Below are 25,800 nucleotides of genomic sequence, written 5' to 3'. Positions count from 1 at the left end.
GGACGGGACCGGGATGGGACCGGGGCGGGGCGGGTCCAGCGGGGCGTCCCCGGGCAGCGCCCGGAGCCCTCCGGGCCGGCAGGAGGCGCTGTGGCGGCCCGGCCCGGCCCGGCCCGGCCCGGCCCTTCCGGCAGCGCTGGCTGCGGGCGGTGGCGGCGCTGAGGGGATGCGGCCTCGGGCTGCGGCCGCGCTGCTCTGCGCGCTGTGCTGCGCCCTGGCGCGGGGCTCCGAGGACATCGTCGTGGGCTGCGGCGGCTTCGTCAAGTCCGACGTGGAGATCAACTACTCCCTGATCGAGGTGGGCGCCGCCGCCCCGCTGGCCCTGGCTGCCTGCCGGGCGTGCCGGGCGCTGCCGCCCGGGCCGCGGTCACCGGTGGCGGAGGAGCTGCGGCTCTTCTTCAGCCTGGCACTCTGCAGCCTGCTTGTCATAAACCGTGTCCTGCTGCCCCCTGTGTTACAGCTGCTGCTGCCACTGTGTTACAGCACTGGGTTAGAAAGTGCTTGGTTCCAGCGCTCCTCGCCTTTAAAAAAATATCTTTGTGTCTGTTTTGTTTGTTTCTTTTAGATTAAGTTATATACAAAACATGGTACTCTGAAATACCAGACAGACTGTGCTCCGAACAATGGGTATTTCATGATTCCCCTGTATGACAAGGTAAGACACAAATACCCGTGCTGTCCCCTCTGTGCTGGAGGCAGCAGCTGCCTCCACCTCGTTCTGCTGGCATATTAAATCTCAGAGCAACACCCACCCATGAAACATTTGAATCAGGACATCACTTAGTTTGGTTTGGATCAAAGTTTCAGCTGTTTCTTTTTGTAAAGCAACTACTTCGTTTCCCAGTGCTAATTATGAAGAGAAAAGCCAGCTAACTGTGGCTGCAGTATTGGGTTTTTGCTGTTTATTGGAATGACTGCAGCACTGGGAGCTGAATTCCTGCCAGCAGCTGTGTGCTGTAGCTGTACAAATACTGCACAAAAAGTACAGGCTCCTACAGAGTACAGATAAAGCTTTCAGATTTTTTACCTGTAGAAATGGAAATAAATGTATATGAGAAGGTGTTTTGGTATGACTGAATTGAAAATACCCTGAATGGTTAATTGCAGATATTAAAAATGTTTAATGGAAATAATGATCCAGGAGACTCAGAATGTGTCAGTAATTTGATGTCTGCTTAGGTTGGAAAGGTGTTTACATTCAAATTAAATTAAATACAAGCCAAGGTGTTGTGCTCTTTTAAGGAGATAGTTAACTTAGGCTTCAGAGGTAGAAACACAAAATGGTTTGGATTGGAAGGCACCTTTGAAAGTCATCTAGTCCAGCCACCAAATAATTCCTTCCCTTCCCACTCTAAGATTGTAACATGCTTTCTGATCCTGGTGATTTCATTCTTAGGCCTTTGAGCCTTTCCAGGGGTGAACTTCAGGATATGTGTGGCAGAACACATGTGGTGCTCTCCGATACAAAGAGGATCCCTGTATTGATTAATACCCTTTTGGATCAGAGCTTTTAAAAGGATTGGAATTTTGTTACCCTGTGTTTGGGCAGAATGGTCGAGTGGAACTATCAAAGGCTGATTTAGAGCCCATCTGTTGGGGCAGGTGGAGGTAGATTTGAACACTTTCTAGCACTGAGCTGCTTGACTGTGAGCCAGGTTTGTGCTGGAAGCAGGATAAACACGGTGATACTTAATTTCTGCTCGTGGCTGGATGTGAGCCCAGCATCCCAGCCTGTCTGGGTGGATATGGCAGCTGCTTTGAACTGGCAGGAGGAAAGGAGAATGGTGAATATGGGTGCCCTAGAGTCTTGTGTTCCTCCCTGCAGCATGATGCTTGTGTTCTGACTTTCTCATTTGTTAGCTAAATTAAATTTAGATCAATAAAGACAGTTATTGCTTTTTATTTTTTTAGGGGGATTTCATTCTTAAAATTGAGCCTCCCCTAGGGTGGAGTTTTGGTAAGTGGTTGTATGTCTTTTTACAATAGGACACTGTATCTGCAGTGGGAGACCTATCTCCAACTTGCAGCTGGCATGGAAAATGGGGCACTTTTCCAAACCTATAAACTATACTGCATGGTTTAATAACTGACATGTACTTTCTGTACCTGGGGAAAGTAAAGCTGGGTGGTAGACACTGACAAAATAACCCTTGAAGTGATTTGAAGGAATGTGGGCTTTTGACAGAAATGGCTGCAGTGGGAAGAGGGAAAGAGGATTTTCAGAGTCAGGATTTGGGGGTGCTTTACCTTTGCTGAAGAAAGGCTTCCAGAGCAACGCTTGCCATGCTTGAATGAATACATTTCTGTCGCAGTTGTGTAAAGCTGAAGCAGAGTTTCTTTGTGGTTGCTCTCTCACTAACTCTCATGCTGTTTCATCGTTCTTCTCTTCCAGAACCAACCAGTGTAGACATCCATGTGGATGGCATTAATGACATTTGCACAAAGGGAGGTGATATTAACTTTGTGTTCACAGGATTTTCTGTGAATGGAAAGGTTAGACTCCTTTATCTTCATTTATTCCACCTTATGCTAATTCACCCTTCATAAACACACTCAAATTCAGCTCTACCTGTTATTTTCATTCATTTATACTTCTGTTTCTTTTTATTTTGACAGGTTCTCAGCAAAGGTCAGACATTAGGTCCTGCTGGAGTTCAGGTTGTACTGAGAAATGCTGGCAGTGACATAAACATACAAACAACTATTACACAACCTGGAGGAAAGTGAGTGTGGGTGGTGCATACTTAATTCATCTGTTCATTTGCACAAGATCCTTTCAATTCTGCCATACTGGCTGGGACTGTAAGAGTTCTGAAGTATTTTTTCTAACATGTGAATAGAGTCTGAATTGTTTTTCTGTGAACAGATGCTTGTGGCTGTTTCTGAAGAGACTTAATCCCTTTCTTGCCTTGCAGGTTTGCTTTCTTTAAAGTGCTTCCTGGTGAATATGAAATCTTTGCATCGCACCCTACCTGGATGTTGAAAGAGGTTAGGACCTACACAAGTTCTGGTTTGCCTGGTTAGAGAGGATGGATCTGCTAGGCCTTGTCTGAATTAGTTAGTGTGAGGAAGGGGCTTTGTGGGTGGACAGAGTTACTGGAGTTTTTCTACATCTAATTCAGGTAGGCAAGAAACTGCCTTGTGCAGACCCAGTTTGGAGATAGTGAGGCCAGCCAGGGAAAGCCAAAATGAGCTTTTGCTTTTGCTTTCCATCTTCTATCCCATACATTTTGTAAGAATATTGTAGCTCAAATCCTTCTCTCCCAAACTTCTTGTTTTTTGAGGAGCTCTGATATCCTGACCGTTTCCTATATCAGTGAAGCAGGAAAAATAATGTTTTAGAAAGTATCTTTGCTTTCATGTCTTAGTGTATTGAGTAGTCTGGAGACCCTCTTTGAGTTCTGCTGCTCTGGCTTCTGTTCCTGTTGTTGAATGTGCAGTCTCTGATTGTTTTTGAGTGCTGTAAATGAGACCTGATGCCTGCTTTTGATGAAAATGTTTGTTTCTGTATTTCAGGCCAAGACAGTGGTGCGGGTGACAAGTTCCAATGCTTATGCTGCCAGCCCCCTGATTGTTGCAGGCTACAACGTCTCTGGGTCTGTGAGGAGTGATGGAGAACCCATGAAAGGGGTCATGTTTCTCCTTTTCTCTTCTTCAGTCTCTAAAGAGGTAATGGTTGATCAGTGCCTTTTCAATATGAGTATGGCTATAAATAAGAAAAACCAAATAGCTTCTAGATTCATATTGCCCTGATACTCATCTGTCATTCACTGGTTTGTACAATCCCTTAAACTGTATTTTTGCATTTGGTTCTTTTGTGTGATTTCTTTTTTTTCCCCCTAACAAGGCCCTTGTAATCCAACGTGACCTCCATGGAATTATTTCATAATTCATTGTACAGTAGCTGTAATTAGTCTTCAGCATGACATCTTTATTACTCTTTGCCCTTTTGATGGGAAGACAAAGTTCCACAGCTTCTATTGCCACCTTACAAATGCATTAAGAAATGAGTATGAAACATTTGGTCATCTAGAGCTGAGCTCTGTTCTGCAATGTTAACCCTGTGCAAAGAACTGAAGTCACTTAAGACACATGGTTCAGTTTGGGGATGTTGAATTTCCCAGTGTTCTGTCCTTGTTACCATAAAGTTGATTATTTGCTGTTTTTTCCTGTTTTACCTATACATGAATTTTAAGCCATGTCATCAAACTTTGCCTCTAAAATGATTTTATGCTTCCCATCAGTCTTTCACCATCAGTTGACCCTCCTGTATCCCTCTTCCCCCCCAATTACTTTCTGTGTTCTTTGAGACAAAAAGTTGTATTGCATTTATTACTACAGGATGTTGTGGGCTGCAGTATTTCTCCTGTGGATGGGTTCCAATCAAGAGATGAGTCTTTATCCTACTTGTGCAATGTTGTATCAAAAGAAGATGGATCTTTCAGCTTTCTTTCTCTGCCAAGTGGGAAATACACTGTGGTAAGTGACTAGAAAGTCATTGCTTTTCTATTGAGTGGGTTGTTAACTTTCATTTTCTAAACCAGAGTGTGCTACTGCCACCTCCTCCCCTTTAAACTGTTCCTTTTGTTCCCATTCTCTTTCTTACATCTGAATGTTGTGGGAGCATGTTCTCTGTGCACTGCCTGAAGTGATGGTCCTGCATTCTCAGTCTGTGCTCTACAAACGGGATTCAGGCTTCTCTCATTCCTTTAATCCTTCTAGCAATCATAGAGTCTCCTATCTGTAAGCTCTTGCACATCCAAGTATGCTGTATTCTGACTAGAGGGTTACTCTTCCATCTTTTCTGATAATTTCATGGTTTCCATCAGTCTTGAAATATTACCCATATTTGTGTCTCCATGCCTCTGAGTAGTTTTTTTCCAGGAGGTTTGCAGCTCATTTGACCCTTGGTAGAGGTGTCTGATGTTGGTAAGAACATGAAAAATTATAGAGGAAAACCATTCTGTCATCACAGATTAGGAGTCAAAGCCATGTGTCTTCTTTCAGATCCCATTCTACAGGGGAGAGAGAATCACCTTTGATGTTGCTCCATCCAGGCTGGACTTCCTTGTAGAGCATGACAGTTTACAGATTGAGGTAAGGCCTGCAGAGGGAATAATCCTTTTGTACCACTGATTCCTGTAAAAGCCTAACTGATTTTAGCAGAAAGCAGCTGAATTGTGGAAAAACTTCTTTGTAAGAATTTGAAGGCACTTGTTTATGCACAGCAGGTAGAAGACAGTTTCTAATACTGTGCTGTGTTTCTGTCCTTTGGTCCCTTTCAATAGGAAGAAACAAAATAGGGCAAAGCTGTCTCCTGTGTTCACTTTCATGTCAGTGTTGCAAAAAGGCAGTAATATTCCAAGTTGCCTATGTTTCCTTGTTGAGATTGTCACATCTCTGGAGAAGGACCTGTAGGTTTATCTGGTTTGCAGAGTGCCTTGTGTAATGGCATTATGAGCTGTGACTGTGGCCCTCTGGGCTGTACCAGTGCAGATAAATTGAGAATGTGTGTTTTGTACTTAGGGGAACAGTTTGCCTGGAGATCAGTTTGTACTTTCACAGTGATTATCCTGGTAACATTTTTTTCCTAGAGCTGTAAATAAGTTTCCTTTATATGTGTGTGGGGAGAAAACGGTGTTGATTGCTGTAGGTGTGTGTTTGCATTTCCTGAGTAAAGAATGATGTTGATTTTTTCCCATTTCAGCCTGTTTTCCATGTGATGGGTTTCTCTGTCACAGGCAGGGTGTTGAATGGTCCTGAAGGAGAAGGAGTTGCTGATGCCACTGTGACTCTGAACAATCAGATTAAAGGTATGCAGTGCTCTTGATCTTTGTTGCTACAGGGAAGCCTTTATGAAACTCAAGTACAGGACTAGTGTATGATGTGGAATTAACCCTTTAGGATAATACACTGCTTTTGTTGCAATTTATTTGAAATATTGAAGTGCATTTCATGCAGTTGATAAATTTTGCATTTTCTGGTTTAGATGAGAGCATTAAATATTCATTTGTTTGGCAGTTGAAAATTTCTTAATTGCTTTCAACCATATGCCAGACTGTACTTTTGAAATACAGAAATGAAGGTTCATCTAGTAAAAAAGCATAAAACTATTTGTTGTGTAATATGAATTAAAAATAGCCTAAAGCAGTGCATATCCTCTGGATCTGTTGATACATAAGGTTAACATATGCTCTGGTTTTTAACTCTTGTTATTTGTTACAGTGAAGACAAAAGCTGATGGCTCTTTCCGCCTTGAGAACATCACAACAGGTACATACACAATTCATGCCAGGAAAGAACACCTGTTTTTTGATACTATTACTGTGAAGATTGCACCAAATACACCTCAGCTGGCAAACATCATTGCAACAGGGTAAGGATTGGTGTCAGGATGAAAATGCAATTTGATGTGTGGATGAGGCTGTGAAAACGGGTGATCACTTCCATGCCATGCCCAGAATTGTGTTGTCAGGAGCTAAGTGTTGCTGAAGAAATTAAAGGTAAATAGGGCAGCGTGAATGCATGTTTTGTGCACAGTATTTTGTTCAGTAATAATTCAGGTTTAGAGCATCCTCTTAATAAGCTCTCCCTTGCAAATGAAGACACTAAGGCATGGGTAAATTAAGAATTTTAGAATGGTATGTGAATCAAGAAAGCCACAGAGAAGCTTTCTGCCACTTCACTCTTGCACAGAAGGAGGGTATCTGGAGTCACACAGCTGTCTGGTGCAGTGCTGTACCAAACCTCTGCGTTTTACTGCTCACTCTCAAGGTCATTGTTGCCTTACCTGAATTGTCTTTTTTCTTGTTTGATGCCTTGACTGTGAGTCCAAGGCTGTGCAGTGGTGGGAGATACCGCCTGAGCTGAGGAAGATGAAAGGGCTGTGGTTCTGTGTCCAGGACTTCAGAGGAGGAAATAATGGCAGTGGTCTGGAGAAGTCAAAACTTGGAATTTACTGAGTCAAATAGCTGTCAGCTCATACAGACGTAGCCAGCAAATCAGAAAAAACCCTGTGTACTGCTCAATGATAGGGTACAATTTATTCAGTAACTAAATATGTTGTGCTGCTGAAGGCAATGAACAAAACTTAGCAGCTTCTGATTTGTCATCTTGTCTTGTGCTTTCACAAGTGTAGGTGTAGCAAGGTTGTGTTCCAGTGGATTACCTGTCATATTTAAAGTTTTTATCACAAAACGTTTGAAACTATTTAAAACCTGAGGGGAGAAATCCGTTGCCTGCCTAACACTAAATCCTAAATCTGTTGCCTGCTTAGCACAAAAAAAAAAAAAAAAAGGAAAAAGGCTTGAAATAATTGGGTTGGTGACAGGGAAGAGTGAAACAAGTTGCTTGCAAATCTCTGTTTCAGGAGAAATCCTTTCCAATTCAGGTGTTATTACCTCAACATAATGAGGTTGACTTTTAAGGAAGTTCTAAACCAAGGGTTTTTTATCATCTTTGTCAACTCAAGATACTTGTTCTGATGAGTGGCTTTTATGTAACAGGTTCAGTGTGTGCGGCCGCATCTCAGTTACTCGATTCCCTGACACAGTCAAACAGATCAGTAAATACAAGGTGACCATGATACCTGAAGACAAAGACAAAGCATCACTGGTTACAACAGAAACTGACTCTCATGGGGCGTTTTGTTTCAAGGCAAAATCAGGTGCATACAATGTTCAGGTAAGAATGAGCTTTCATTTCCTCATTGTAGGACTGTCATGGTGTTTTAGAAGATTTTGAAATTTTGGAAAGCATGTTGGAGAGGCTGATTTTGCTTTGCCTGGGATTTACAGTAGATTTCTATTTTTTAATTTCTGATAAATGCATTGAAGACAGCAGAGTGGGTGGTTTTGGACTGGTGTCTGAAAGGTGGTGATGCCTTGATGTCATGTACTCTACAGGTAATTATTCCAGAGGCTGAAACCAGAGCAGGGTTGGCTTTGAAACCCAAAATGTTCCCTGTCACTGTTGCTGACAGACCAGTGATGGATGTGACCTTCTCTCAGTTTTTGGCATCTGTCTCGGGGAAGATCTCTTGTTTAGGTAAGTCCATTGTGAAAGTGAAGTGGCAATGGAATGGAGAACTTCAGCACTGCATGTGTGAGTGTTGTTGACATCAAGACCCTTACTGTGGTTGGTCCCATCAGCAGATCAGTAAATGTAACTTGCAGCACATGGAAAAAGCAGCTCTCCTTGGGGGATGTTGTGACCTAGTAAGTTTGGAGTAAAGTTAGGTACCTCCTTTTGATACTTGGTAGGGATAAGCAAGTCTTCCTTCCTCAGAAAATGGGTGGGTTCTGGAAGGAAATCGTCCTGACTGCTGCTTGGGATACTGTACATCAATGAGAGAAGTACTGGAGGGGAAAAAGACGTTTACAAAAAAAAAGGGGAAAAAGCAGTGCATGTAAAAACTGTAGGATAGATGCTAAAGCTGTTGGCAGAAGCTTTCAACCTCTGTTCTCCTTCATAAGCTTTTTGTCTTTATTTCAGTCTAAGGTTCTTTTCTCCTGATATTTTTCTTGATTACCCACTGATTTTAGCAGATGATGATTGGAGCCTGATTTTTGTCATTTTTACCCTTCCTTTTTCCTCTCTGAGTCCTTCTGCACTTTGTGTTCTGCCTCTCAGGTGTTTACTCAGCTCTTAAGTCTCTGCAGAGTGAGGTGAACCCAGGAATTTAATGTTGATCTCAGGTTTTTTCTTGCCATTAGATAAAAGAATTTGATTAACAGTCTCAAAATCTGCAGAATGCAAAAACCCATGATATGTGCCTAAGAAACAAGTTTTAACTGGAAGCATCCTGTGCTGGGAGGGGGTTAGCATTTCATTTAGCACCCCGAGGTGTGGCTGGCAGTGTTTGGGGTGCAGCCTGACGTGCTGTGTTCCCTGGCAGACGCGTGCGGGGACTTGACCGTGTCACTGCAGGCCGTGAGCCGCCAGGGGGAGAAGCGCAGCCTGCAGCTGCAAGGGAGCAAGGACTCGGTGCCCTTCACCTTCGAGGGGGTGCTCCCGGGCAAGTACAAAGGTAGGAGCAGGGGAACGGCTTGGGGGGCACCTTGGCAGCTCGATTTGTGACCTAATCTGAGCACTTCTGTTATCATGGATACCTTTTGCAGCATGCCCAACACAGCTGTGAAACTTGAGAGAGTCTGGAAAAATACCTTATAACAGTGCATCAGGTTTTCTTAATGTTGGATGTTTAACCCTGTGTCAGCCCAAAGGTTGCTGCTCCCCTGAGTTCTAGGGTCTGCATGGCTGGTGAGGGGCAAGTGGGCTTTATCATGAACTAGTTTGTCCCAAGCCTAAGAACAGGGACAGACTCTAGTTCTGCTTCCAGAGTGCTGCTCCTAAGAACAATCTGTATTTTGGCCAGCCTGCCTTGGCCTGTGAAAATAAATGGTTTTCCAGGGAAAGGTATAGAAGGAGTATATAGACTGCAGTCTTTGTACAGGAGTGGGAACATCTTTCCACCAGGTTAAATTTGGGTTAGGTTGTAATGTCCTCTAGGCTGCTTTGCCTGTCACAATGGTAGTGCCCATTGAGGAGCCTTCCTGGGTGGCCAGGCTTCATTATTCCTTTTCATAGCACAGCTTTCCTGGTAGATGTGTTGGGTTCCTGGTGATGCTGCAGTGCTGAGAGCCAGGTCTGGTACTACAGGCATTGTCGTGTATTTATCTTTGCAGATTGTTGCCAGGGAAACTAGAGAGACACAAACTTCTCATATCACAAAACCTGCTCTTATTTACTCAGTTTTGCATTACTGAAATGCTTTGTGTGGTGTATATTCTAGTAAGCATTGCACATGAAGACTGGTGCTGGAAGAATAAATCTTTGGAATTGGAAGTCTTGGAGGAAGATGTGTCAGGAGTAGAATTCAGGCAGACTGGATATATGCTGAGGTGTTCTCTTTCTCATGCAATCACACTGGTATGTAGGAAACAAATGTTCCTGTTTGTTTTTAATGACCTTCTGAAGGCAGGTTGGATTATGTTTGGAATCAAGGCTTTCTCCTGTCTCTAGAGGGTCACAGAGCATGGAACATTGATGTTTAGAGTGCTTCAAGGTTTGTCTTTTAAGTTTGGCAAAATGGTCTTGTGATGTTGGGTGTTACAAAAGATACATTGATGTATCTTTAGGCAAATACTGTTTTCATTTTGTTGTTAAGTAGTTGTTAATAGTGAATTGTGCTGTGGGTTTACAGGAATTTTATCAGGATGGAAATGGACCAGAGAATGTTGGTGTTTATAACCTGTCCAAAGGAGTTAACAGATTCTGTCTTTCAAAGCCAGGTAAAAGCTTAAAAATATTAGTTCAAAAATGAAAAATTACCAGTTAACTAATACTGCTGAGAACTAAAAAAAAAATTGTTGTGGCTTCTGAAAGGCATTGTTTTAATTGCATCTGTATATAAATAATCTGTTCCAAGTTTTTAGAATTCTGCTATTTAGTCCTTTACCAAATCTAGATTCCAGAAATAAAATGTTACTATTTTTTTTTCTTGGTGGTGGAAGCATTTCATCTTTGATGAATGAAGATCATGTTAAAATAATCTCATTCTTATAGGTTCTGTTTGTCAGACACATTAGAAAGTTTCTGTGTGAAAGGCAGCAGATATACAGTCAAATTTTGTAGTTGTTTCTATACCCCTATTCTAAAAATTGACTTTTTCAGTGGGTCATTCTTTGCCTTGCTGTTTGTAGGTGTGTATGAGGTGACCCCACGCTCCTGCCACCAATTTGAGCACGAGTATTACACCTACGACACGTAAGAGTGTGACTGTTCCTCACCTTCACCTACAGCATGATTCTCCATAAAGCTTCCTTCTGCTGGCTTTCAGCAGGACAGGATGTGTAGAGGGAAGCTCTAGCAAGGTGTACCACATGTGTTCTCTTGCCCTTCCTGTCTTAAAAGTAACAAAAATCAACTAATGAGAAGGTTTAGTTGAACTAAAGATGCTTTAGTTATTTTAGATGGGTGTTTTTGGCAGCTTTCCGTCTGTTTAGTGTTGGGTGTGCTTTGTAACAGGGAAGAGTTATTTCAGTGAAAACTGTTACTCGCTTCTGAGAGCTGAAAGGCAAAAGATAGGACAGTAAGATTGCTAAGAGGCCCTTGCATGTCACTGGTGCCATGTCCCTCTGGTGGTGGGATTCTGCTCACCCCATTTTTTGCAAGCTGGATAAACATTCACCCTTACCACAAGTAAGCAGTGCTGATCTTCCTCGGTCAGGCAAGTTTATTAGTTATTTATAGATAATGGTCTGGTGATGTGTTTGATGACAATTTGACATATGAAATCAATCTAATCAGCTTTAGCTTGAGAGGAAGCAGAAGGCTCAAAGGAAGGGATTGCTTTGGGGCTCGAGTTAGGAAATGCTCCCTTTCTGAGAGATGACCGTCCCAGCACTACAGCTTTGCTGTGTGAATTCTGTATCATCTTTTATAAAGCATTTCAGTCTCAGGGGTGAGAGCACAGACTCTGCTAAATAAGATTTGTTTATTTGGGAAGGGGGACTTGAATTCATGTCTTTGTTCCTTTGATGTGCAGGTCCTCTCCCAGTATCCTGACACTCACTGCAGTTCGCCACCATGTCCTTGGCACGATTGTAACTGATAAACTGATGGATGTGACTGTCACCATTAAGTAAGGACAAAGAAATCATGGGGCTATAAAAAGTGCAAGAAAAAGACATTTCTCTCATAAAGCTTCACTCCAGTTCTAGTGCTGCAGTGGCTGCTTTCTAAGGGGATGGCATCCTAGCCTAGGCTGCAAGAGGTTTTTAATGCTAAGATGTGCTTTGAGTTCTTTGGAGAGAGACAAATCCAGCCTGATTTGAGCATTTTCTCATCATTTGAACATTGCCCTTCCCTACTTTTGTGTCTTGGTTAAAAGGAATGATTTTTTGAGTTTTTATATACTTTAATGAACTGATGTTTCAGAATTCAAGGGGTATTGTTTTAGCTTAGATCTGAGCTCTTTAAGCCACTGGCATATATTCCCTTTTTTCTTTCCTCAGAATGAGAGTCTGCTGCTTTAGAGCATTGTAACTGGTGTGAGGAGGGTTATAAAAGGAAAAACATGCAGAGTAATTGCACACTAATGCACCAATTTATGTTTAGCTGAACAGACAGCTCACTAGGGAGCACTGATTTGTGAACAGCTTTAATTGTATGAGGTGCCAAATCTGCCTGAAAGTGTCTGGTAATGATGAGTGTTTTATTGATACTCTGCTGGTGTCTACTTGTTCTAGGCTATGGGTTCTCAAACTTTTTGAGTGCAGAAAACATCTTTTCAGAAAACATTACCTGCAGAGCATTGCCTTGAGTTCTCCAACATTAATGACCCTGTCAGTGCAACTGCTGGGCAGCTCCAGTAGCTGCAAAGGAGACACTGAGACAGCAGAGCCATTAGGATTTTAAAAACAACTTAGTGAGGAGGTGAATATAGTACCAACCTTCTCAGCTTGTTGGCTTTTTGGAGACTATTGGCCAGTGCTTTGAAGGCAGCTTAGTTGCCACAGATATCTCTGATCAGTCCTGCCTCAAGCTTTTCAGCTGAATTCCAGTTTGTGAAGTGCCATCAGCATTAAGGGAACAGCTCTGGGTTTAAAAGCAATCCATGTGTTTTTACAAGTCTGTGTGCCAGATCCATGGCTGTGACCCTTTAACTTTGAGTTAACAAAAAACCCCGAACAACCTCAACCAAAAGCAAAGCTGATTCTCATCAGTTCTTGATAATGGCTTGGTATGTTTTAAAAATAAGACTGTAGTAATGTATTATGAGTATCTTGAGATTGTGTGTGCCTGTAGAAATTTTTAATAGGCTTTCAGAAAAAAAAAATTACATGTTTCTGTATTGTGTCTGGACTGCAGAGAAAGAATATAAAGCCTTGATGAAACTTAGTGTGATAGAGCAATAGTAACTATGTCTCTTAAAAAGACAAACTGGAATATGGGTGAAGGCTGAAGCAGGAGACAGAACTATGCTGGTAATCCAAAGTGGCTGTAGGAAAAGTGATTGTGATCGTTTACGTTCCGTCCTCACTGAGAATTCAGACTGTTGGAGAAGAGTGTTGTTGAGATACAAAGGATGATTGGAGTCTAGAAGAAAATGCTAGAAAAGAGAGGATGCAAGATCAGAGAGAGTGAAATAAAATGCATTATTCTGAGCTGATTCTGACAACTTAGTTGAATTTATCTAGTAATCTGTTTGGTGGACAGTGACAAAATAGCTGGGTCGTTCAAATGAATAGGGCAGATAGTGAGAACTCAGGGATTTTCCTGGGAATTTCTGGCTCATGGAGTATTTATGTCTGATAGAAGTTATTGTCTCCTTGTATTCTCTGCTCCTGAGAGGTAGGTTCTGAGACAAAAGTCTCTAGTTCTGGAAAAAAAAGCAAGCTTAGTAGTATTTTTATTTATTTTGTACTTTCTGTATTCTTGTTCTCAGGTTTGACATTCCAGCCTTTCTCTTTTAGTTTAGGTCTTTGTTAAAGGTACTGTTGCAAACTGATCCTTTTGCTTAAACATTTACCACTCCTGTGCTCTTACCAGAATAAACAGGGCAGTTAAAGAGGGATGGGTTAAAAAAATACCTTGGGACTTGTCTGTGGTGGTGTAAAGGCAGTAATTAACAGATACAACAAGATCTTTTCTCATATAGGGCAGGAGGTGATTTTGGTTTTTTCCATATTTTCAGGTCATCCATTGACAGTGAGCCTGCCTTAGTTCTGGGGCCCCTGAGGTCTGTTCAGGAGCTCCGCCGGGAGCAGCAGCTGGCGGAAATCGAGAGCCGCCGGCAGGAGAGGGAAAAGAAGGGGCAGGAGGAGGAAGGAACGAAGCCACCAGTGCAAGAGATGGTGGAGGAGCTCCAAGGACCATTCTTATATGAATTTTCATACTGGGCAAGGTAATACCAAGCTCCAGTAATGGACAAGGCATGTTCTTTGTACTGTTGTGTGGTGTTTCTGTCAAACAGGCTAGTGACACAATTCCAGGTAGGACAGAGCTGCTGGCTGGGTGTCTTTGGTGACTCTGAGCTACAAGAAATCTTAGTACCACAGTAAGAATTTTGCTTAGGTTGTTGTTAATACTTTTTTCTTGGAGTATTTAGATGCATTCTTGCACTCTGCTCTACATGAGAGCTGCTAATTTAATTTTCTTCTAATTGTATCTTATTTGTGTTTTACAGGTCTGGAGAGAAAATTACTGTAACACCATCATCAAAAGAGCTGCTCTTCTACCCACCTTATGTGGAAGCAGTTGTTAGTGGAGGTAAATGTAAATAATTTATTGTTTGAAAGGAGTGGATTTTTATGGTTGAAATGTATGTATGTAGATAAACATATGAATAACTCAAAAAGTAATGTTAGGGAAGTTAGCTTCCTAGTTAGGAAGCTAGGAATGTTAGTTTCAGTTGCAGCTATTTCTTTGGGCCAGTTTAATTCTGGAATTTGGAAGTTATTTGATAGAGGATGCAAGTACAGTTTTTATCAGCAGAATATTCTTCCAAGTGCTGAAAAACCACCTAGCACAAGAGGAAGGCATGGGTTCTGGGTATTACACCAGATTCTCAGAATTTTTCATAGTACTGTCACCTAGAAAAAGAGTTGTGCAAAAGGTTTCTGTTTTGAATTTGTTACCAAATTCACATTTCTCTTAATTTTTTCCCCCCACTAGATTACAGTAATAAAAATATTCACAAAAAAAAGACAAACTTCAAAATTGTGAAGGTTATCATGAGTTACTGATGCTGCTTGTTAGGTCAGTGTCCATCATGTCCTCAGGTTCTTAATTGAACATATTTTGTTTGAAATCACAAGGAAATGTTAAGTGTCTCTTTTCATGTGACTCTGTTTGCACATTCTAATTGCATTTGAGGGTGGGAAATAAAACTTTGCTTAATGTCATTGAACATGACGTATGCTGACCTGAATTTGAACTCAAAAAATGTGGTCAAAGCTCAGTGTAATCTGCCTAGAAGGAAGTTTCATGGCCATTGTCTCCATGTGGCTGCAGTGTGTGTAACTCACTGAGACATCCAAACACTTCAGAAATCCATAAGGTTTTTTTGGGGATGTGCTTATAGCTTTGAAATGTAGTTACTCATTTGGTACTGTTCAGATTTTGTAAGATGTGTTGAGAGGCCATGAAATTGTGTGGATTGATCTCTTGTTCTGAGATAAAAGCTGATCACTTTGGAAGTTACTAAACTCCTGTTGTAAGCTAGAGTGTCAAGTGTATTTTTGACCTTTTTTTTCTTAAATCCCCTTCACAATGACCAAGAGAGTTGTCCTGGGAAGCTGATCGAGATTCATGGAAAAGCAGGCCTATTTCTGGAAGGGCAAATTCATCCTGAATTGGAAGGTGTTGAGATTGTCATTAGTGAGAAGGGAGCAACTTCTGCACTTATCACAGTTTTCACTGATGACAAAGGCACTTACAGGTAATGAGCAGATTGGTTTTGAACCTTTGGATTCTTTAGTTAAAAGGCAGTGTGTATGTGATATCCAAGTGTTCTTTCTGAAACAAAGTTCTGTTCTCCTTTTATTTGAAGTGTTGGGCCACTCCACAGTGACCTGGAATACACAATCACTGCTCAGAAGGAAGGTTTTGTTTTGACTGCAGTAGAGGGAACAGTTGGAGACTTCAAAGCTTTTGCTCTTGCTGGGGTGACATTTGAGGTAATGATCTGAACATTTTGGGTTCTAAATGAATAGTGAGTGCAGTTGGAGCTGGACAGGCAAAAAGTTAATCCATGTCTTCCAAAGACAAATGGGTGGGGGATTTTGGGATAATTTATTATTATTTGGATAATAATTTTTGTCATGAGGAAATAAATCTCAGTGGATGAGCTCAGTTGTAGACCATGACTTGCCATGCAGAAGATACTTTGCAAAGTTTATAGAGTCCAAAAGACTGGCTTCATTTGCTTTTATAGAGTTGGACCACTCTGTTTTAATGAGTTTTATCTTTCAAGGTGTAGTCTGGTCCAGCTAGTGCTTGGTTCCAGTCTTTAGGGTGCTTTGTTGTGGCCTCCCTGTGTGTTCTGTGGTAGAGAATGGCTGCACATGGTGTGCCATGGGCTGTGACTGCCCAGGGCTTGGGAGCAGAGGGCTCTGCAGCCCTGTGGTCTGGCAGGACGGGCAGCACAGATGTGGTGAGTTCTGCTCACAGCTGAGTGCTCAGAGCCAGCCCACATGTGCACTCTGCAAGGGGCTTTTCAACTGAGCCCTTCTCCGTAAAAAACCCTCACTTACACTTAAAATTACTGATTTTTCAAAAACAGATCAAATCAGAGGATGACCAGGCTCTTGCTGGAGTTCTCTTGTCCCTCAGTGGAGGGCTGTTTCGCTCCAACCTCCTCACACAGGACGATGGCATGCTGACATTTTCCAATCTGGTGAGTTGAAATGATTCTTCTGACCATGGCTGTGTGTGGGGCTGTGTTACTCTGCCCTCCCAAGCAGGGCTCTCCTGAGTGCCAGGTGTCCTTTGAAACCCTAACCCACCATGAGAGCTGCAGATTCCTGAGAATAAACAGCACTTAAAATCTTAGCAAATGAAAGATGTGAAATCCAACATGGCAAGAAGTTTCTCCCCAACAGGTCGTAGATGATGTTGATTGATCTCAGTTACTAATTTGCAGTCTGTAAACATGAAACAAGCCAATTTGTTGATGATCATTGGAGAGTCTTTAGGGGGAAGGAAATCTAATTACATTATTGATCTATATGTGCATAGACATGCTTGAATAGTTTCTTTGCATACATCCTTCTTTTGTGGTCACTCTCCTGTCCTTGAGGTCTTGTGGTAAGGTTTTAGGGCTGTAGTTTCCTTTCTCTCTTAACCCTTTATCACCAGGTGGAATTCCATCAGTTTATTCTCCAGCGTGCTCCCTGTTTTTCACTGCTCAGTTTGTGACAGGTTTAACCTGTGGCTGGAACAGAGAGCACTTCAGCTCTTCAGAGAGCTCTTGCAAAGCATATTTGTTTGGAGTTGGTGAGTTTTTGCATCACTGTGAGTAAACACATTGTTTTGTGCCTCTTTGCAGAGCCCAGGGCAATATTACTTTAAACCCATGATGAAAGAATTTCGGTTTGAACCATCATCACAAATGATTGAAGTGCAGGAAGGACAAAATCTCAAAATCCAGATAACTGGTTACAGAACAGCTTACAGGTCAGTGGAATCAATGGAAATGGAAATCCTATGGGCTGGAATCCATGGAAAATCCTATGGGCTGTATTGGGATGTGTTGTGCCAAATGTGTTTCCTCCCAGCACACCTCTGTTCTTGCAGGTTTGGAGGAGACTTTCCAAGCCTTAATTTATCTTAACTGTGCTGTATGCAAGCACTTTTTTTGGCCTTTTTTGGTGGTTGTGGATATATAGCTAAGCCCAGATGGCAGAGCTATAGGAGGAACCATGGCTATGAAAGCACTCTCTCAGTGGCACTGAAGTTGTTTGTGCTGCCTCCAGTGGGAGTGGAGAGGACTATTCTAGGTATGGTAGACCAATTCAGAGCTGACTTCAGGATCCTTACTTTCCTTACCCTCAGGGGTAAGAAAGAATTGCTGTTGATGGAGTCTAGGAAACTTGGATTCTTAAAGTTGTGTTCTGAACTGCAGCAGATTCTGATGATTTAAACTGTTTTATACATACATTATAAATACCCCTTTTCTTCTTCATGCTATGGTAAATACATTAAGTACTTTTTCCATCAATTATAACACTAAAATGTCTTTAAAATATGCATTTAAACAGCATCTGCATATCTGTAGCAACTGTTCTCTTTATACCTCCAGCTGTTATGGCACAGTTTCCTCTTTAAATGGAGAGCCTGAGCAGGGAGTGTCAGTGGAAGCTGTGGGACAGAAGGACTGCAGCATCTATGGAGAGGACACAATAACTGATGAGGAGGGCAAATTCAGGCTCCGTGGCCTTCGGGTAAGGAGGAGGAGGAGGCTCTGTCAGTGTGACAGTGGAGCAGTGAAATGGGTTCTGTTCAGTAGCCACTGGGTTCTGTTTTCCCATCATGTTTGCTAACTCAGACTCCCCTGAGTCTCTGTGTGAAGAAACACTGTCAAGTAGTGAACACTGAGCCTGAGAAAAGGGGAAGAGAAAAGCCTGTGGTGTAAGTCTGTGAATTTGCTGGCAGCATACTGTGCTGGCTTCCACGAACACTGAGTTGGTGTGACAGGACACAATCTCCTGGTCAGTGCTTGGGTGACCAGCAGGGAATTTTCATAGGCAAAAGAATTTGGGGAAGTGTTTAGTTTCTCCTGTGAAGATACCAACAGCCTGTTGTTAGCAGGATACTGGTTGTCTGTGTGATGTGGTTGCACAGCATGTATGTGAAGTAAGCTGTTCTTCAGGGAATGGGGAGGCTGAATTTATGGAAACAATCAACAATTTCCTAAAGTAAAAGGCAATGTTTGATCAGATTTTAATCCTGTGTTTTCCTTCATCACAGCAGATGATTTAACACTGTGATGCAACAAAGTAATGAAAGTTCTATATAGCCTTTTTTATTTACTGACAGTAAACACTCCTAATAGTGTTCTTGAGCTGAATTTTCTGTTTGAGATAAGGAAAACTTTAACTGCATCGAGTTAAATCTGTTTGGGTGGTGTATCTTAAATGGAGTGTCAGAAAATCCTCTTTACTGCTCTCTAAAATTAAAGTATGTATTATTCAGTGTTGGAATTTATCATCTGAATGTTGCTTTCAGCCTGGCTGTGTGTATCATGTCCAACTCAAAGCTGAAGGCAATGATCACATTGAAAGAGCTTTACCACAGCATCGAGCAATTGAGGTAATTTTTTCTCGTTTTTTGTAGCATCACTTAAATATGAAATGGGTCTGTCTAGGCATTCTGTCTGTTCTGTCAGCAGCAGTGTAGTGAAGGCATTCTGTTTAGACAAGTGCTTTTCAGCAAGTTAGCTCCCTAAAAATAGACCCCATATTGTGTGTCAGCACCATAGCTCAAAACTGAAGTGAGATAAAGCCCAAACAGTAAACAAGTGAAAAGGATTCTTTCACAGTCATGCAAACTCTGCATCCAGAAACAAGAGAATAAATGTATGGAATACCTTTCTTTTTGATGTGGAACAAAGCAGTGGTAGCTTGAGGATGTTATAAATTGTCATATTGTCCTACAGTTGTATTTAGTTATGGACAGAGAGATATTGTTAGGTTTTATTGGTTCCAAATCATGCAGTCTTGATGTAGGTGAAATTATAATTTGGACTAGTACTTTTATCTTTATAAAATGTAGTAATAACTTTGCATTGAAAACTGGTGGAATCTTGTTAAATATTCCACACTATTCAACTGTATAAACATCTCTGTGCATTTCTCAGCACAGGTGCAAAATACTGAGGCCAGTGTTCTGAGATCAGGCAGTCCTGTGGATGTACCTCAGCCTTTTCCAGAATAGTTTGTGCTTTTGAGACTTCCATTTTTAGTTTAGCTTAATGTCATGAGCCTCATGCTGCTAATGCCCAAGTCTGCAGTTGCAAGCTGTGCACTCTGGAGAGCAGGGACTTGCACTGGGAAAGCTTTAGTATAGAACAAAATCCACTTTTTATTTAAAATGATCAGCGATGTTTGTGCTGTGTTAACAGTTGTGTTGCTGTCCTTTGTTAACTGTCCCTCTGTTGGTGAAAACCTGAGTGTGTTTTCTGTTGCAGGTTGGGAACAGTGACATTGATGACGTTAATATTATAGCGTTCCGGCAAATTAATCAGTTTGATTTAAGTGGAAATGTAATTACAGCCTCTGAATATCTCTCCACTTTATGTGTAAGTTCAAGCCTTTCATCTTAGTCAAGTGTATTTGTTTCTGCTTTCACAATGATTTTTTTTGCAGGGTCACTGGAAATGGTTCAATAGCCAGAGCACACATTTAATTCAAATTAGAACTAATAGTTTAATGAAGGTGAATTTGAATCCCAGATTGAATGAAGATTGCAGTGTTCCTGATGCTTTGCTTTAATGTTTCCATTTTTCATGGGAATATGTTCAAGAAACACCTTCTCTGGTTGGCCTGTGCATTTTGGGATATATTTCCCTGATTTGGGATGCTCTGTCTGTAGGGGCACCAAAACAAGAAGGGTGAAATGAGTCCCTTGTATCAGAGAACTGCATTAATTCCTGGAACACCTGAAATTTTTGACCTGTATGTCAAAACCTGAAGATACCATGTGAATTCATTGATACCATGGGACATGTGAATTTAAAAGTATATTATAATAGACAGTATGAGACAGAAAGGAAAACTGAAATTTTCAAAATTCAGGACACTGTACTGTGGTCTGAAAAAGCTTGCTAACACCTCTGATCCATTTGGCTTAGGGCACAAATGCTGAAAGTGTCTGCAAGAGGTGTTAGTGGGGTAGGAGTTACAGTATCATTTCTCAGATTTAAAACCTCCATGAAATGTTACCTACCAATATAAATGCAGTGCTTGGATTTCTTTCACACTAGTTTGTTATGCGTCTCACCTGCCAAGATCTCATTGCTAAGCTGTTGGGTTTTTAGGGGACATCCAAAGGATCCAACACTCAGAGCAGGTGTGAAGGGAAAATGTTTCACCCTACTGAAGAGCCCCTGAGCTTGTGTCCCATCTTCCTGGGGCAATTTAAACCCTTGCAGTTCAGCCTAAGCCAATAAGAATTGATGTTAAAATTTGATTATATGGAAGTTATCCAAGCCTGTGCCTTCTTCATATTACGTGGGACCTTGTGTTGCATGTACCACATGTGAGCTGTTGAAGGGTGCATGTCATCACCCTGGCCTCCAGTTCAGGCATTCTTGTCTCTGAAAGCTGTGCTAAGACTGGGTCCAGACACAAGTGAGAGCAGTTTTGTGCTCCACAGCACAGACTGCTTTTCATACGCTGGCAATGTGAAAATGTCAGACAGCAGCTGTTCCGAAATGATTTCAAGTTCTCTAAAAATACTCTTTTGTAAGTTTTCTCATCCCAGATTAGAACATTTCCAGGTGTTCTTACTTGACAACTTTCTGTTTATAAAAACACATGATGAATTTGGAAATGCTTTTATCCCTGAAAGCGTGGGATGTCTGAAATATCTGTTGTGGTGCAGGCTTGGAAATGCTTTGTTTGTGCTTCTTCCTTCACTTACAGGTGAAGCTCTACAAAAGTGAAAATCTTGACAACCCAATTCATACAGTCAACTTAGGCCTATCCCTGTTTTTTCATTTCCCACCACTACTCCGAGATGGAGAGGTAAGAATATTGCTGGAAAATTAGCTTAGATCACTTTATTCTTTTCCCTAAGGACACTGAAGTGTAATTTGTGCCTGCAGAGGTGTATTCATGCTGCACTAACCAGTATCTTGGAAGATTTGAAGCCTGTTTAACTGACTTTTGCCTTTAAATGTGATTTTGTCTTGGACTGCTCCTGATGCTTTAGCCTGAGTGTATTTTTTACCCACAGAATTATGTGGTGCTCCTGGATTCTACATTGTCTAAATCACAGTATGACTACACCCTGCCTCAAGTTTCTTTCACTGCCATTGGATATCATAAACACATTACACTGGTCTTCAGTCCCACTGTAAGTACTAAATATTTTCATGTTCCAGTGTTCACCTTGGGAGCAGTATTTGGTGTTATAACCTGCATGTATTTTGTGCTCTTGGCCAAGCTTTCTGTTAGTGTAACTATAAAGAGGTTTATGAATGGCATTAATTTAGATTTGCTGTGTGTTCAGTTGCCAGTGGAATGGGAGGGGGACATAAAACAGCAGCAGGAAAGAGTGCAGATGAGCCTGAAAGGTTCTGTGCTGGCATGGCTGCTGTAGTGGGGTCACAGAGGTGTGGGCAGCATGGGACAGGTAAACCAAAGCACACCAGGCTGACTGTCAGTGGAGACTGACCATCAGTGAATTGGCTTTACAAAGCAGACACCTCAGGAAGGGGTAAAACATGAGTGACTGATCCAGAGGGTGGCTTTGAAGAGGGGAGTAAAGTAAATCCTAGAACAGCACTTGGAAGGAAGTGAGATAAGAAAGGCTGGATGTGCTTCATGATCCCATTGCTGATGTTTCTTAGAGCTGAGGGATTTCACAGTCAACTTAAAAAAAGAAATAAAATCCATGATCTGCCCTGTTTGCAGAGAAAGCTGCCTGAACAAGACATTGCCCAAGGGTCTTACATCGCGTTACCGCTGACGCTGCTGCTGCTGCTGGCTGGGTACAACCACGATAAGGTGGGTCAGGGCTGCTCCTGCTCCTGCCCAAATGTTACTGTCCTGCCCATGGATACATTGCACTGTGCCCAGGGAGGGTTTGTTACCCAGACAGAGTTGCAGTCACAGTCCCTTTATGTGATTCTAAGAAAAGCCACAATGTAGCTATTGTGGACAACTGTAGCCATGTTTTTGGACAGTTACCTTCCTTTATAACAGCTTAGTGTGAAGTTGAGTTCCTGTGTTGTGGCTGAATTTTGGTTTCTCATTTGATCGCTCTGAGAGGAAAACAAAAACAATACAGCATCATTAAAATTCAGATAACCAGACTCAGTGATAATTGGAATGAAAATAATTGTTTTATTGGCTTCAGGCACTATCTGACTGGAAAAAGTCTTGCAAGTCTTCAGGTCTGGTCTCTTTAGCTTTATACCCTCCCTAGTTCAAAAGCTCTCAAGAGGAATACAAATACCTGCTATACACCCCCTCTGTCTTTGTTATCAAGCTGTGCTCTTCTAGTCTTTTCTGATATGACTGGATTTCTGTTTTACCAAAAAGAGAAATTAAATTTGTCCGTGCAGTTTGATTTCCTCTCAAGCAATCAGTTTAGATTTTGATTATCAGAAATTCCCAGAAGTTTGGTTTGATTCCTCCCCAAGATTTGCTGCCACAGATGTGCCATTGATGCGATAGTCTGGTAGGGGCTACAAGTCTAGAGAACCACACCATTCAGCCCTTACATACCATTGTAACCACAACTTGCTTGCCTTTTTTGTCCCCAGCTTATTCCCTTCCTGCTGCAGCTGACAGCCAGGCTGCAGGGGGTGCGTGCCCTGGGGCAGGCAGCCTCTGACACCGGAGGCCCCGAGGACGCAAAGAGACAAACCAAGAAACAGAAAACGAGACGGACGTGAGCTGAAAGGAGGGACTGGCTGAATGGCGCTCTGTCAGACTGGAGCCCGGGGAGGCAAAGCCACTAAAACACATCTTTGTTGAATTTGCAGACTTGACATTTTCTGGTTTTGCTACATGAGCACCATTTGTCACAGTAGCTCCATTTTGGTTGTAAATTTTCTATGGAGTCTATAGATTTCCCTGTTGTAAAGTGATTAAATGAATGCCTCTGCTGTTACTGTGAGTGCATCTCTCATACTTGAAGACAATTAATGCTTTTTTTTTCCCTTTTCATTGGAACAGGTCATGCTGTCCTTATTAATGATTTATAAAAGCAGTGGTAATAGATAATACTTGATTTCAATTTCAGTCTCTAGAATTTGGAATGATTTTTCCTTACATTTTGAAATACTGACTTTACAGAAGCAGCACACAGGGATTCTACTAAATCTAAATCAACTAGTGTTGCTTGAAACAGAATTCTAGGGGAAGTAGGTAGACTGGTGACTTATGTCATTGTCACTTCCAGTTCAGCAGCTTGATTGAAGAGTCTGTCTGATTTCAGTTCTTGTCCAGTGATTATGTTATCTTTGATTAAGTTTTTGCCCAATGAAGACAAATTCTCCATGTCAGGTAAGGTTAGTTGTTAATATCAGGTAAGTTCTGATGTTCCTACTGCAAAAACAGTGTTTCAGTTTTAGTTTCCTGTCCAGTGTGATCTCTTTAGACCTCCAGTGTTCCTGAGGTGGCTCCAGCTGGCTGCTCTACTCTTGCCAAAGCTGCACTACTCTTTCCAAAGCTGCACTGTGTTCTCTGTGTTGCCATTCACCCATGGTGGTCGCATCTCCTGCTCAGGCCATGCTCAGCCTTTTCCCAATTAATGACTGATATTTTTTTTAACCTTTTTTTACCTTTTGGATTTTTTAACTGTAAGGAATGTGACTTTCTCTGAAATCTCCCATGTGCACAATGTAGTCTGTAATAAATAACCTGTTTCTTACAGGTTCTCTTTTGATTCCTGCTTGAAGTAGGTAGTTGGACATACACAGTTTAAATGTTAATGGGGCTTTTTATTGACAAATACTGTAAAGGTTAACAGAGCATTTGAAGATGCACATAAATGCCTACAAATATTGCAAAGACATTGGTACTGCCAGTAAGTGGCAATGTTTCTCTTTTGCAGTACTTGAAATAAAAGTCCCCTTACATTTAAATGTTTAAGCTTACAAGCCCCACCATTCTTAGAAATTTGGATGCTGAAGGTTTTACCCTGATTTTTTTTTGCACTTTGTGAGAGTTTGGGCCTAAATAATTAAAACTTCATTTGGTGATGATTCTGTCAGAGGGAAATTTGTCAGGACCATAACAAGAATGTAGAATGTTGAAAAAGCATTATGTATAGAGCTTGAGATGAAGCTCTAATAAATTATCATGCTCTACTTAAAGACTTTGAATTTCGTATTGCTGTGATGAAATATATGGGGAAAAGACAAGGTGTTCTAAGACTTATGATAAATTGTACATTTTCAGTACATTTCTATTTTGAGCTGGTGAATGTTAAGAAAGTTATTGCTACTTTGGGGAATGTATGAGGAAGAAATGCACATATCCATGTGCCTCAAAGGAGTTCCACGTATTCTGATCTCTGAACTGTGAGACTGACTGATGATTGAACTTAAACATTGGAACTGCTGTTAATAAAAAGAAAATAAGAAAAGTGACAGTTCTTGCTAATTTAATGTTTGCTTCTATATGTAGAATTTGCCCAGTGTTTCTTTTCAAAATTGTCTTTTCTTTGCCTTCTGCATCACACTCGTGACTGACTATGAGTCCCATGTTTTGAGGTTTATTCTGCTGTTGAAGTGTTAATTCCTACAAAAACTGTATCTTGAAGTTCCTCAGTTGGCAGAGAAGTTGTGCTCTGAGAAAACAGGGAAAACTAAAGCATGAGATAATTTTCTAAGACAAAACTAAATGCCAAAGAATCAGTATCTTCAATTATTTATAGAAACCAATAATCAGATACACAGGCCCAAGCAGAAAGAAGAGTGTGGTCTTTGCAATGCCCAGAGCCAGGAGCATGAAGCAGGACAGACAGACAGACAGGTCTGTGTCTGTGGGCACAGCCAGAGGGTTTGTACAGACACTGGGGGTGCAGGGGCTGTACCTGGCCCCTCTGCAGTGCCCCAGCCCCTCACCAAGCCCTGGGGAGAGGGCTCTGCCCTGCTGCTGGGCACAGCTCTGGAGCACAGACAGGATCTGCTGTGGGCAGCAGCACTCGGAGCAGAAATGGGGGATTGAGGCCAGCACTGCCTTCTGTCCTCTGCTGGCTGCAATGCCCAGGTTTCACTCACTCTGCATATCAAGGTTCCAGTTTGTGCTCTTAACACTCCAGTACTTGGTTGGACTGGCCCTGTTCAAATTATGGAAAACATCAGTTAAAGCTGCTTGTTGCATCTTTCATTAATTTATGTGAATGCAAAGAATAAATGCAGGCTGGGACTAACACAGTATGTTGACTTACTGGAAATCTTTCAAGACTCAGTGTTTTATTATTCTTTTTTGCAGGCACAGTAGTGAAAAAATGATTAATTTATTTGCTTGGTGAGCTAAATATGGGCAAATGGCTGAATTCTGTGGGAAATGAGAGAAAGGCCCTCTGCATAGAGAATGCATGTTAGTTATTTTTTCT

General features: G+C 41.7%; 1 protein-coding gene across 1 annotated transcript; it reads left to right on the top strand.

The window, feature by feature from the left end:
- Positions 1–131: 131 nt before the first annotated feature.
- Positions 132–25,618, top strand: LOC115908968 (nodal modulator 1). The gene is made up of 31 exons (XM_030957951.1): positions 132–298; positions 566–655; positions 1,912–1,957; positions 2,393–2,493; positions 2,617–2,723; positions 2,916–2,988; positions 3,517–3,669; positions 4,342–4,479; positions 5,008–5,097; positions 5,708–5,813; positions 6,226–6,376; positions 7,506–7,683; positions 7,905–8,046; positions 8,897–9,028; positions 9,794–9,930; positions 10,205–10,292; positions 10,704–10,767; positions 11,549–11,644; positions 13,700–13,909; positions 14,192–14,274; positions 15,286–15,445; positions 15,557–15,683; positions 16,289–16,402; positions 17,054–17,181; positions 17,807–17,948; positions 18,733–18,816; positions 19,694–19,804; positions 21,150–21,251; positions 21,463–21,582; positions 22,143–22,235; positions 22,997–25,618. Exons 1-31 carry the CDS (start codon positions 167–169, stop codon positions 23,126–23,128), a joined length of 3,630 nt encoding a protein of 1,209 aa, XP_030813811.1. The 5' UTR covers positions 132–166; the 3' UTR covers positions 23,129–25,618.
- Positions 25,619–25,800: the final 182 nt, after the last annotated feature.

This window comes from Camarhynchus parvulus, chromosome 14 (genome assembly GCF_901933205.1).
Source record: "Camarhynchus parvulus chromosome 14, STF_HiC, whole genome shotgun sequence".
Classification (NCBI taxonomy): domain Eukaryota; kingdom Metazoa; phylum Chordata; class Aves; order Passeriformes; family Thraupidae; genus Camarhynchus; species Camarhynchus parvulus.
The sequence above is the reverse complement of the archived record's forward strand: the minus strand, read 5'-3'. Positions and strand labels throughout refer to the sequence as shown.